This window comes from Piliocolobus tephrosceles, chromosome 1 (assembly GCF_002776525.5).
Source record: "Piliocolobus tephrosceles isolate RC106 chromosome 1, ASM277652v3, whole genome shotgun sequence".
NCBI classification, from domain to species: Eukaryota; Metazoa; Chordata; class Mammalia; order Primates; family Cercopithecidae; genus Piliocolobus; species Piliocolobus tephrosceles.
This window is the reverse complement of record NC_045434.1, coordinates 53,221,387-53,236,154: the sequence shown is the minus strand read 5'-3', so window position 1 is coordinate 53,236,154 and position 14,768 is coordinate 53,221,387. Positions and strand designations below refer to the sequence as shown.

The window sequence follows — 14,768 nt, the reverse complement described above, 5'->3', positions numbered from 1 at the left end:
TAATATCCAGAATTTACAAGGAACTAAAACAAATTTACATGAAAGAAACAAACAACCCCATCAAAAACTGGACATTGTTTGTTAACATATACTTCTCAAAAGAAGACATTTATGCAGCCAATGAGCATATGAAAAAAAACTCAACATCACTGATCATTAGAGAAATGTAAATCAAAACCACAATGAGATACTATCTCATACCAGTCAGAAGGGCGATTATGAAAGTCAAGCAGATTTTACTAAGTCTATGTTAATTACCAATTTTCTTTGAAAATACTCACACACTTCTGTTTAGCAACTCATTTTACAGTTTTTTTTCCAGGGATTGCTATCTACTTAACAGTATAGCTTTTTTGGCACATACTTTTTCCATTTACAAAACTGGGCATATATCCCTCTTCCTCTGACACACCTTGTTATTGTCTGATTTCTCAAATGTTACTCAGCACATGAAAGTGTTTTAGAAAGGACAGTGATACTGAATTCATAAGTTGTATCTTTGCCTTTATTGGCACCATTTATCATTGATAATTGGTTGCCTAGTTTAATATATGCATGTACTTAGCAAACCATTGGGTTTATAATGGTGAGTAAAAAAGATATGTTATTTTATCTTATGGAGCTTGTAATTGTGAAGAGACAGCCACTAAAGGAACACATATACAAATACATATAAAGCTTCCACTGAGATGAGTGACAGGAAAGGTGTGATGGATGACATGGCCCAAGAGATTAGTTGACAAAGTTGATCAAGTGGAATCCTCAGAGGAGGTCTCCTTGAAACACAGAGGGCTGAGCCGAGACTTCTAGGATAAGAGGAGAGAATGTAGAAAGGGCTTGTAGAAGGAAGGAGTGTGTCCACTTGAATATGTCTGAGACTGCCAGGTCAACTGTTTTGATCTTTTTCTAACAAAAGTGCAAAGGCAATACACAATAGGGAATAGGGTAATGTGATCTAAAACACATTTTGAAAGAATCAGTGTATTTGCAACTTGGAGAAAAATGGTAGAGGGCAAAATAAGGTGCAGGTTTCCCACTGGTAGGTTTTTGCAAGCATCCAGTTGTGAAAAATGATATCTTAGAATAAGGTGATTGTGGTAGTAGACATGAAAAGAAGCAAGTGAATTCTGCAGATATTTGGTTGCAATGACTGAAAAGGTTTGGTGTCTAGTGAGTTTAGTATTTACAGATGTAGGAGAAGAAAGTATCTAAAAGGATGCTCAAGTTTTGAGTAGCAAAATAAAGTGGGATTTGGTACCATTTACTGAGATGCAAAAAACTACCATTCACCTGATTCTCTTCAGGAAAATGTAATTATTTTCATCTTTTTCTGAATAGTGTATATTGCTGTGAGTGACTCCCATTGAAATGAACTATGTACTAAATGTTGTAGACAAAGCTAGGTTATAAATTGTGGAAAATTAGAATTAGAGGGATAGTAAGTGTTATGATGTTCTTTCCAGAGCATAAGCCTTTTTATCATCAGAAAATATATTTTTAGGGAGTAAAGATGATTACTTCTTGTCTTGCCCAATATGTTAACCCCAGTCACACTTTTTTCGTGGTATGTTAAATATTTTTATAGAACTTCAAGTCTGAAATATTATTGCCTTGTATACTCTTTTACTGACTTTTTTCTGATTATTTATACTGTTGAATTTTATTACTCAAATATATGTCCTGTTAAAAATAAGAAAATCTTAGAGTTTATAGAAGACTGTTAAGTGACTTTTCAGTGTAAAATTATCCAGTAAAGGGTTTGATGTTATTCTGCCCTCCCATATCATTCTTTAAATAATGTCACATATTTTAATTTATTAACAGTGACCAAAAATGAAATTTAAAAAGTTTTTATTGGAATAGAAACGAATATTAGCAACAAGAAAACCAAGGCAGCAACATTTTTTCAAATGTTAATTTTGGTATTTTGTCTTTTTTATGCTAGCATTATTTTAATATTTCCAACTTTAACTGAATTTTAAAAGTGAATAGATTTTTCACTTTTAAAAAAATTAACTTACTATTTTTTTTTTATAGGTCTCATATCTTTTGGGTGAACAGAAGTCTACCTTTGTGGGGCTTACAGGTTATGTATAATTTTGTTTTGTCTGTATATCTCTGGGTTTATTCATATTTCACAGAGAAGTACTGTTGGAGAGCTTTTGATGTTCAAAATGAGTTTGTCTTTCTGCTTGACTAATCTTCATGCACATCTTGGACTAATATTTTCATTTTTTTTCCTCTTGTTTGTCCGAGCCCTGCATTCTACCTCTTGAGGATTTCATCATGATCAGAATTAGATTTTAAAGAGCTTGTGAGAGTTTGGAGAAAACCAAAGTAAACTAGTGCTTTAAGGCTCCACAGGTTTTCCCAAACTTCATTAAATATTCCTGTTACATGATTCCTTTAAAGTTAATCAAAGCCCATAACTGTGTTTACTTTTTGCCTTGTATTCTTAGTGTCTGCAATATGATAGAATATCAATAAATAGTGATTTAATGAATGAACAAATGAAACAATGACTCATATCACCAATAGTGAGAGCTTAGCTCCTAAGCAATTCATCGTGTAAATAAAACTAAAAGTATGCCATAGCATAAAAGGAGTCTTTAAGAAAGGCCACAAAAATATGAAAGAGCACAACACGTCTGATTTATATTGTTGAGGTGTTCCCTAGAGTTTCCGTTATTTCTTTGTTTTGTTTTTTATTGAATTCCATGCCCTGCAAACTTTTTGTAAGTTTCTATCTCCTGTACTTCTGTTTACTTCCTACCGATCCTTTTTATTTTCTGTTGCTTTTAAAAATTACAATTTAGTCGGAAGAATAGAATCAACAACATCAAAAATAATTGGAGGTTGGAAGACACTTGAGTCTGGAGGAAAGAGAAAGACTTTAAGACTCACTGCTTAGGAGCAATCTTTAAAATACTTTATTTATTTATAAAGTTGTATACGTTTATGGGGTAAAAGTGCAATGTTATTACCTAGCTATTTTGCTTAGTGGTGAAGTCCAGCCTTTTACTATATCCATCACTCAAATAATGTATGTTACATTCTTCAAGCAATTTCTCATCAGCCATGCCCTTTCTATGTTCTCACACTTCAATTTCTTCAGTATCTCTCATTCTACACCCATTCCACACTCCAGATTTTTAAGTCATGCCTTAAAAGTCTGCATATTTGTATGTGATAATGAATTAAAATATGTGTGCATTGTGATCATAACCATGAAATGAAGTTTTTTTTTTGTTGTTGTTTGTTTTTTTTTTCTTTTTTGAGACAGAGTCTCACTCTGTCACCCAAGCTGGAGTGCAAGTTCTGCCTCCCGAGTTCACCCCGTTCTACTGTCTCAGCTTCCTGAGTAGCTGGGACTACAGGCGCCCGCCACCACGCCTGGCTATTTTTTTTGTATTTTTAGTACAGATAGGATTTCACCGTATTAGCGAGGATGGTCTCGATCTCCTGACCTTGTGATCCTCCTGCCTCGGCCTCCATCAGCCACCACGCCTCGCCAAAATCAAGTTTTTACTATGTCTGAGTGTTTTATAGTTTGTTAAAGTCAAGTTGTTTTTACATTGCCTTACTCTGACTTTTGTTGCAATATCATATTAATTTATAAATAACTCTGAAATTGTTGAAATGTTCATTAAAATGTAGTCTTTTAATCTCTGAGCTATCCTTCAATTAAGTGCACATTTAAAATAAATTGCTTCATGAATAGCCGCATATTATCTTCAAATATATTTTGATCTACTCAAATTGCTTTTTAAAATAGTGATATTTTAAAATAACAACAGTGCTCTTTTTTAAAATAGCACTTTAAGTAACATGTTAAAAATGCTCTAGAGATCATCTAGTGCTATGTACTTCTACAAAAAAGCATGAGTAATTATGATTTAGAGGATTTGTGGAGAAAATGAAAGAGATTTGAGTTTTCTATCATAATAATGCCTGGTTACTGCACATACTTCTGAATATATTTTACTTACACTGCTATGCATTTTGTCTGTTTTCTTATTGTTCTCATGTTTTAATATTCTTTTAAATTCAAAGATTTTATCCCAACAGAAGAAAAAATGTAATCTCCCGGGTATCTGCCATTCTTATTCAAATAGTCTTAAATCTCAAAAATCTATAAACATATATATTTACCTGAGTCACTTTTTGTTTATATTTGCTTATTAGATTCTATTTATCCATCTTAAGGTTGTAGAGTATTTAACACAGAATAATTTTATTATCTTTTCTTGTTACTTTTTGTGGCATAGTAATATATTTTTGGTAGTTAGCAGTAGAGATGATGTATACAACAAAGAATATAGAAAAAGAAGCATACATAGGAAGATAGGACTAACACTTCTATCTGCACAAGGGGAATTGGTTATGAAATTCATTCAGATAAAATCTGAAAGTATTTTGAAGTGCTGATATGGTCTATTTTATTTAGTATTCAGAGATGTAGTCTTTTTATTTTGTTTGACATGGGTGATAGGATTGAATATACCATTAAACTTGAAGAGTGTGTTATTTCATTTTCTGTATTTTCTGAAGAGAAATGCTGATTTTGGTACAGATGATCATGCTTCTGGGACAGAGCGGTTATCTGTGGTGGAGAGTTTGTGTGATTTTATGTATTAGAAACACACACACATAGCTGGGCATGGTGGCTCATGCCTGTAATCCCAGCACTTAGGAAGGCTGAGGTGGGTGGATTGCTTGAGCCCAGGGGCTGGAGACCAGCCCAGACAACATTGCAAGACCCCATTTCTATTTAAAAAAATTTTTTTTTAAACTAAACACACACATAAAAGAAAGTGTTCTTTATATATCATGTAAACTTCAGCCAGTCTGACTATTTTAATACCACCTTTACATTTTGAATAATAAATAAAAAAGGTTTATTAAGGAGTATTAGAATTTATGAAAACTAAGCTGTAGTACGGGAGACAGCAAACTATGGCCAGCAGCCTGTCATCTGTGTATAGAAGTTAAAGTACCACCTAATAAGGCCTATTATACACCCATATATGTATACATGCACATATATTTAAATAAAGTTAGTAGTATAGTCAAGAATATATATAATTTAATTGCATTGCGTTTTCTCATTAAGTTGCAATTTCTCTTTCAGGTTTCAGTGGCATTGATAAGTCTGTTTGAAACAATACTACTTGGTTATCTTAGTTATAAGGTAAGTTATTTTAATTAGCAGTTTCCTACTGATAGAACACATCGGTAGTGTTTACTCAGTATTCTTTTATTTATAATTTGCACTTGAGGGTAAGGCAGACTCTTCTTGAGTCACTTTGTTTTGAGCCTCTCCAGTAGGTGATAAAAAGCTCTATTAATATGCTAATGTTACAAATGCTTTGCTAGTTCCTATGGGTTTACTTACCCATTATATGCATGCATTAGTGAGGCAAGCAAATGGAATGGTTCAGCTTTATTGTATTCAACATTTTTTTTTTCTGATTTGTCACAAAATATTGAGAAAGTAAAAACATGTCTGTTAGGAATTATTTTAATAAATTTTCTTATTTTTGATAAAGCTTTGTTTGGCTAACATGATTTAACAAATATTTATTGAGCTCCTGTTTAATGGAGAGCTCTATACTTCACATGATTCTCTTCTCAATGAGTTTACAATCAGGAAAAGGGGGGTTACAGCAGAACATCATACAGATAATAATAATAAAAGCAGAATATAACGGGTACTTCCAGTGAGATCAAAGAAAGTACTGTGGGATTTTATAGAGAGAGCTCATATCATAGAATGAAAAGGAAACACTAGTCCTTGAACCACAGTGATTTCAATAAGGCAAGATGAAAAAACAGCACAATAGAGATTGATAAAATTCACAAAGGCATAAAGGAAGGACTTTGCATATAAAATTGGAGGAATAATAAATATATTTGTCTAGAATATGGGCATTGTATAGCAGCATGTATTTTTAAGTTGATGGGAGATGACTACCACAAGATTCTGTAATTGAAATTCAGTTTTAGGAATATTAGTTCAGAATCTTTATGCAATTCAGGTCAAATAGACATTATGGTGAAGTTCATATGTTGCAGTATGAAAGGAAAACTGACAGTAAGATTTTGGCTGGATGAAAAGATTTGCCACTTTTAATGAAAGATTAATTATGAAGGTAGAAGCTAAAGAAATCATCAACTGATGGGTTGAGATAGGCGAAGAGAAGGAAATTCATAGCATTCTAATAGTTTCTGAGATTTAATGACTGGAAATATGGTAGTAAAACTAAGAAACAGTTGTATCAAGAAAAATGTCAGATTGGGATCCACATAGATTAAATAATGGAATTGGTTCTGGAGGTGATGAATTTCGGGTACTGGTGAACACACATATAAATAAGGTATGCAATTGAGAATGAAAAGCTGGAACTTTTGAGGAAGAGATTTATTAAGACTTGACAGTCATGTTCATTATTAAGACTTCTTGATAGTAAAGGAAGCCATGAGAATCTATCATGCGTGGGTTAATCAACAGGATGGAAACTAAAGCTTATGTTGATGGAGATGCTTAAATTGAGGGTTTGGGAAGGAGAACAGAACAATCAGGGAAAACAGAGAAGTTAGAAACGTTAGCAAGTCATATCATTACTAATTTTTGTTAATAGCCTTTTCATCTACTCTATCAAGTGTGCTCAAGGTTATGTTTTGGGGGAACTCATATCTAGCACATCAATTTCTTTCTCACTTTTTTATTTTTTATTTTTTGAGAAAAGGTCTCACACTGTCACCCAGGCTGGAGAGCAGTAGCACGATTATGGCTCACTGCACCTTCAACTCCCCCTGGGCTCAAGCAATTCTCCCTACTCTCTTGACTAGCTGAGACTATAGGTGCACACCGCCACCTGGCTAATTTTTTTGTATTGTTTTGTAGAGACAGGATTTTGCCTGTTGCCCAAGCTGGTCTCAAACTCCTCAGGTCAGGTGATCCTCCCACCTCACCCTCCCAAATGGCTGGGGTTACAGGCATGAGCCACTGAGTCTGTCCCTGTCTCACTTTTTAAAACATAAGAGTTTTGAAGTTAACGTTCTTCAGACTATTATTTAATTCTAAATTTAGAACAAGAAGTTTTTACAAACACCCTTTTTTCAGGCTCACTTTTTTTTTTCTTTTTAATTCCATTATTGCCATCTTAAAAAAAAAAAAAACAATTTCTAAGAATTTCAGATTGATGAATAAGAACATATAAAAACAAAAGAATGACAGCTTTAAAAAATATAGGTGGATTAATTAAAATTTATGAGAAAACATAGGATGTTAGAAATGTCTGAGGAACAAAAAGTATTATATAAAAGCACATGTACTATGTCAAGTGTGAGAAGCCTGAGAAAAGGATATTGAGTTTACAAATTAGGAGGTCATTTGCTATTGGTCTACAGTAGGTCAGTTATAATGGAATACAATTGAGTGTCAAAATTGTTAAATGGAGAACGTTGTTTGACTGGGGCAAGTGCTTACTCAAAGTAGTAGGATGAAGCAAGGATGACTGCTTCATGATAAAAAAAATCTGCATTGTTTAAAAAAGAGAGTGAGTACAAGGCAGGAGTAAAATATTACAGGAAAGTTTGTAATAAGTAAGAAGTAAATAAGCTGGAATAGAAACCTGAGGTTTAATGATTAGTTTTGGAAAGTCTCCATTCTCTTTGGAGAGTGCAGAAGGTGGAAAGTGGTGGATCAAGAAATAAATTAGAGCTAGGGAAGGGAAATGAAAGAACTTACACATGGTAGCCACACATCCCTAAATTACCTCGAAAGTACTAAATCAATAATAAGCAATATAGATGAAGATGCTGAAGAAGGGTCTTTTAAGGGTTTACTAGTATATCTCCTTGTCAAAATACGTGCACTATAAATACGTCCTGATGGACAAATCTGGATATTGAGTAACTAGAAAAATAAAACAAAATTAAAAAATCAAATAAATTAATATCCCAGATCCTATCTTTAGTGTTCATTAATATACATGCATACATATGTACGACAAATGTTGAATGTAACATATAAATAATGGTATGCTTAAAATTTAGGCCTGCGTGTTTTGGGGTAAATTAATCCTATCCCTTCCACTAGTACAGGAGTATATACAGAACTGTAACATGGCCAAAATATTAATCTACATTTGAAGATGCATTTGCTCCAACTTCTGGATAAAATGTAATATGAAATTAAGGTTGGTGTTTTGCTAATAGAACTTTTAGCACTAATTTTAAAAGCCTTTTAAAAACACGTGTCAATTCAAGATAATTTTTCATTGCAATCATATGATGATGACATTTATAATCAAGTATTGCTTAGAATTTATAAAATTAGAGCAGAAAATTATAAGACCTAGTATGCAGAGCTAGATGATATATATTTCCATAAACATTAATGGCTTTGATGGAGGAAATGTAGACAGCAGTTAAGTCCAGTGTGTTACAGAGAAAACAGATAGGATAAATAGGAGTTATATGACAGTAGAAGGATAGGTTGCTGTTAATTATGTTCTTTTTCCTTTCATAAATATAGTCCAGTCTGTGAATCTCTTTGGTCTCTTCAACAGAGTGTTCAATAATTTTTAGAATGGGTAAATCAAGTAATTGGTAGTCATTTATGGTCTCTAAATAAGGCATGTTTTGGTAGCAGAATTTAAAACATACTTCTTCCTTCAAGATAGATTTTTTTTTTTTTTTTTTTTTTGAGACAGGGTTCTCACTCTGTTGCTCAAGCTGGAGTGCAGTGGCATGATTGCCGCTACCTCCTAGGCAGTATAGATCCACTTGCCTCACCTTCCTGAGTGGCTTGGGACTGCAGGTGTGCACCACCACACTTGACTAATATTTGTATTTGTTTTTTTCTTAAGAGATGGGGTTTTGCTATGTTGCTTAGGCTGGTCTGGAACTCCTGGGCTCAAGTGATCTGATTGCCTCCTCAGCCTCCCAAAGTGCTGGGATTATAGACATGAGCCACTATGCCTAAGTTAGATTTTTTAAAGAAAAGTAATATACAGACACACAGAAATGGATATTGTATTGCACCAGCAATTGTATCCACTGCTGATATTATTCTTTGATACTTATACTTCTAAAATAATAATATTAATAGGAAATCCATATATAACTTTCTTGTGTTTGTTTATATATGTATATTTATAGATTATATATGCTTATATGTGTATATATTAAATATTTAAAAATACACTTAATACAGCATTATATAAGCATTTTATAATTCTTGAAATTAGACATTCTAAAATAAACATAATTAAATCATTAACACCTAAAATAGTTTTAACTTTCATTGAGACTGTAGGTTTTGAAAACCAGGCTAAGTTAAAGTGAAATTAGCTAGAACTATTAAAGTACATGTTGAGTTTAGCAGATAATGAATTAGCATCCATGACATGAACTTATTTTGTCTTCTGTCATACAGAAGTGCAGGTCTGTGCTTAAATCATCATTCCATTCATGTTTATAGCTAGTTGGCAAAACAAACATGGTCATCACTCAAACCTAAAGTTCTAATTCTTTTGTTGTCATAAATACTCTCTAATTCTTTATCAACTGCTTTCAAAATAAAGTTCTATTTATGCACACACATTCATTAAATCAAAAGGAAACAAAAACAAACTCCGGCAAAATTTCCAAACCTCCACACATAAAAATTCATCATACCTAGAAACTTTTTGTTAAATCTCCAATTCTTTTTTCCATAATCACATTACAAAAAGCAACAATTTTGAAAGTTTAATACCACACTGGCTTATTTCTGGAAAAGAACAAAGAATTTAGTCCAGGACTCCTGAATACCAGATACTGTTGATTCTGCTTATCTTGCCCTGAAAATGGTAAATCTAAATATTGTTGGGTTTATATGCAGAAATATAAAGTAAGACTGCCATAGTATTACTACACTATTTTAAATTCATCCAAAGAAGACAAATTACCAAACCTTGTATTAAATATTTTAAAACACAGGTATCCTTAACATTTAAGAATAAAATGTATTTACAAGATGGCCTAATCTGGGCTTGCAACAAATAAACTGCTATAACTAATTTAATTTTTAAAGTGCTCTTTAGGGTTGCACAGATAGTAGTTCCAAGGTTCCATGTTTCTTTATGAAAAAAATGAAAGTGCGATGCATTTTAGAAAATCGCATATTTTCCTGCATTATTATTGGTTTAAAATGATGTGTCCATGCTAAATGTAGACTAATTGGATTGATTTCTTTATATTTTGCTGAATTCTATCAATAAGAAGAGGAACATAGAGAGGACTGGCCACTGAGAGCAGATACAGCTACTACTCAGAAACTAAAGAAGTTACTTTTTGGAAGAAGAATAATGCTTTTTATCTCCTTCATGAAAATAAGATTAAATGAAAATGTATTTAATATAATTTTGAAAGGCATTGTGCTTGCCTTTCAATTTTATTTCTTAGTTTTCTTACATAGTGGCATTGCATGAATGCGTGCTTTTTTTCACCATACTAGCATTTATCCTTAGGTTTTTGTGATTTAGGCTTATTGGGAAACTTTCTTGGCCAATGAAACTTGTAGATCCTTTCTATATTTATGTTTCGTTAGCTATTTTTAAGAAAGATAAGTTATGGATGTATCTCGTAGTTCAGAAGACAACCTGAAATCTTTGAATGAAACTCAATGCATATAACTGAAAAGAGATGCATTTATTTTTAGCAATAAATACATTGCCCCACTGTACAATTTTAGACCATGAAAATTAGTCCTCTGTGGGAAGTTCATTCATGTGTCACAAACTTACACAAACACACACATATATGCATACATGTGGTGTGAAGCAACAATCCGTGGCTGACATAATGTACCAACAGTTTTTATTTAGGAGATTCAGACTGTCGAGCACTGTGCTAGGAGCAGAGCATGCAATCCTGAAATATACTTGTCCTGACCTTGACCTCACAGAGTTTAAAATGTTGTAATATATTAAGTATATAAATACAAACTGAAAAAAAATAACGTGAAATAAATTGATGGAGGATCAAGAAGCCTAATGTAGGGGGAGATCCTGCCTAGAGGGCATATGACGAAGGGGCAAGGAAAGCCTCTAAAAACTCAGATTTCGGTTGCGAGCTGAAAGGCAGATATGAGTTAACTTGGCAAAGTGAAGTTGGAAAGAAAGGTAAAGCTTTTCCAAGCCTCTTGAAGAGTGATATGCATGTTCTAAGCAGTGAATACACTTTATATATTACATATTACATCTATGGAAGGAATGATCTTTAAAATAAGGTTGGAGATGTCAACAAGAGACAAATGAAATAGTGTCTTCTATGATATAATCACATTTTTGTCTTTGTTGTGTAAGTGTCTGAATAGTTCTAAAAAGTAGGTTTGTTCTGGGGTGAAGGTGCAGGAGATAGGTAATAGTGCAGTAGATGAATTGGAATGGGGCAAGAATGAAGAGATGATGGCTAATTAGGCTTAACAAGTCAAAAAGTGAGAACTGAGCTGAAATAAAACCTAGAAAATCTCAAGATCTATTTACAAGTTAGTAGGTCTTATTGATAAATTATAGTATAAGTATAACTATAGTATAATGTGAAAGGAAAATTTAAAAAGTTTCTCCAGGATTTTTGGTTTGTGCTACTGGGAGATAAGTCAGGGAACAAGTCATAAGTTTTGCTTTAGACATACTATATGTAAAGTGCTTTTGAGGCATTGATGTGAAGTGGTGGATTAAGCAGTTGATCTGAGTCAGAATCTCAAGAGATAAAGTATTGATTCGGGCTATTGATACAATACTGGAAGTCATTACTTATTTCTACTTACTACTGATTATAAGTTGAAGCTGAAACAGGGATGAAATTACTTAACATGGGCATATAAACAAGAACTCTTGAATCCTTTCCTCCAGAAAATTTCAGTTTTCTCTGCAATTACAAGTTTGATCATTTCTACGTGATTATTTGAAGTATAAAGGTTTTAAACAATACCATTCTTTCAAATGAGATCATTTGGATCCAGTGGAAATAAATGCAAATATTTAAGCTCCAAAAATAAAATAACTATATCAAAGAAGGGGAAGAGTATGTATGAAATAGCTGGGAGTATCATTTACTCATTCATGATATTAATTGAGCCCCCACAAGCATTTTAAAAAATTAGTTCACTGTAATGTTACAGATGCTTGCCAAGGGGATTAGTTTTGAAGGTATGGAGGTGTAATATTACAGCTAGGGGGACAGATGTGGGCAGAGGTATACAAGCATAAAGTAGCCTAGCTTGTTCAGCGATGGATATAAAATTCAGCATGGATGAATCTTTGGTTGAGTTCAGGATAGGGACAGAAACATCAAAAGTACAAGCCAAGCTAGTAGCCAGAGTTTAAATTGTGAAATTTCATGTAATACAGTGATGAGTTTGGATTTTATTATGTGAGCAATGGGAATTTGGCATTGTAGAAAGATTCTTCTGGCTTTAATGTGGAAGAAAAATCGGAAACAAACCCAACCTAGACAGATAATTAAATAAGAATCATAAAAGTCTAATGTGTTGTAAATGGAAATGAAGAGAAGAGAGCCATAAGAGATAAAAGGCTTTTGTTTATATCAACTAAATTATACAGTGTGCTACAGTTCATACTAATTTTGCTGGGCATTAACAGAAATATCCTTTTATATCACTAGTAGAAACTGTTCCCGTAACCCTCCTTTCTTGCTACTCAGATCAATCTCTTCTTGTGCACAATCATTGACACCAAAGAAAAATGTAAAATGAAAAGTGAAAATACAATAAAGGAAGAGTAAAGCAAAGGATAACATTCTGGAAATGATGCCGTGTAAAAACTGATGAAAGAAATGATATTATTACCTACACAATTAAAAAAAAAAAAAAAAACATGGCATAACTATGACTAGTTATAACTCTTTTGTTAAATAGTCCTGATTCAGTGGTAGTAGGAAAAGACCAGTCTTTCTACACTTCTTCAAAACCATGCATCCTCTGTCTGATCCATGCTAATCAGATGACATCTCAGAGAGGTGCCATAGATTTGGTCTTTTCATTCATACAGCAAATCTCAGTTTAGTATTTAAGAAATTAGGATCGATATATGCAAAAATTTAAAATTCTCCCCTAAGAAAGCTTCTCCCTGTCCTCAATTCAGACCTACATGGAACAGGGAATTATCATGGGAGGCCTATCTGCTGTTTCTACTTCCTCTCTTATTTAATGCCCTTTAAGGCTAAGGAAGAACAGGGAATGAAGTGCAGTCAGTTTCTGGGTTGAAGTTGCCTGACTGGCATAGTTATTGTCTGATGTTTGGTTGTTCCGCATGTCAGACACAAGCTCTGGCTCTTTCACCCATGTAAAACTTCTGTGGCCTATCTGGGGCCTTTGAATTTCCTGGAGGCCTCAGTGTGTCAGGCTAGCCACTAGGGCTCTGACATAGACCTTGGACTTCACAGGTCCGCCATCTGTTGAAGTCCCATTTCACCTTCAGCTACACAGTCTTATTGAGTGTAAACCATTTTTAAATAACCATAGGTTCCATTCTTTAGGGTCTATATCTGGTTCCCAGAAAATAGGCACTTTTGCCTTAAAATTGGAGAGATTGTGTCCTGCTCTTACCCAGTCATCTTTTTCTTTGACTTCTTCATTTTAAAAAGTTTTGGGCAGTAGCCAAATACAGTCTCCATGTTGGAGCCAAGCTAAAGTGGTTTGGTTCCCTACAGCCCTTTTCACTTAACTTGAGGTGATCAGATATACCACAGCACCTGTAGTATCTCTATAAGGAGGCATTCTCACTGCTTCCCTTTCTTCTAACTTCCCACTCCTTTACTGTTTTTATGTAGCCTGGATGAGAGTGATAAACTATGCTCACAAAACCTATTACTTAATTTCTTAGTACATAGAAACAATAGCTGCTCTAGAACTTTGCTTTGGGATGTGCAAGTATGTTCCATCAATGTAGTTTTAAGCCTTTGGGGCCTTAAGGAAAATTAAGAAAAAGAGTCCCAATTTTATAGTCAGTGTTATAATGGATAATTGGAGATTACAGGGATAGCAGATTTCAAATTGCCTTTCTAATACACAGATCTCTTCATAGAAGAATAAACTGCTTTAGAAAAGTCTGTGCTCATTATCATCAGACACCAATCAAGAAAGTTTCAGTGCTGACCTATTAATGTTAGGGTCACTTTCACGGACATGTATTTTGTGCATAATATCAGGGTCAGCACAGGGTTCCACAACCAGAAGGTCTTCATGATTAGTTGAATGTTCTAATGTTACTTTCTTGAAATTATTAATTTCTTATTAGGAGGCCTTATATTTTTCATTTTGCACTGGGTCCTGCAAATTATGTACTCAGTCCTGATTAATATGTTTGTATTATGAGGGTAGGGAGATTAGTCTAAATGATTGAAAAAGACTTTCCTTTAAATTGTATTAATGTGAAAGCAATTTTAATACCAATGATTGTTAACAAGGGTATGTTTCACAAACTAATATACTTGGTGGTTAGTGAATATCATTATTTTAGTAAGTAAAACTTCAGATCGTCACTTTTTAATTGACTCTGTAGGTTTTGTTAGTGTGCTTTATTTTTACTAGTACATTTTCTTCCATGACACATTACTTGATAAAAAATGTTATGTGCAATATTCATGGTTTTTACAAACATTTGTTTTACTTCTTAAACTTACAAAATTGAGAGAGCACAATTACACTAAGAAAAATAATCTCTAAAAGTCATTGCTACATCTCTATACAATAT

At 33.4% G+C, this 14,768-nt stretch overlaps 1 protein-coding gene across 3 annotated transcripts in view; it reads left to right on the top strand.

Moving 5' to 3' along the window:
• KCNT2 (potassium sodium-activated channel subfamily T member 2) overlaps positions 1-14,768 on the top strand; it is a 281,008-nt gene that overhangs the window by 9,517 nt on the left and 256,723 nt on the right. For all 3 annotated transcript variants that reach the window (XM_031934298.1, XM_031934293.1, XM_031934287.1), the window contains exons 3-4: positions 2,038-2,086; positions 5,132-5,191. In XM_031934298.1, coding sequence (XP_031790158.1) covers positions 2,038-2,086; positions 5,132-5,191 — 109 coding nt within the window. The remainder of the gene's footprint in view (positions 1-2,037; positions 2,087-5,131; positions 5,192-14,768) is intronic.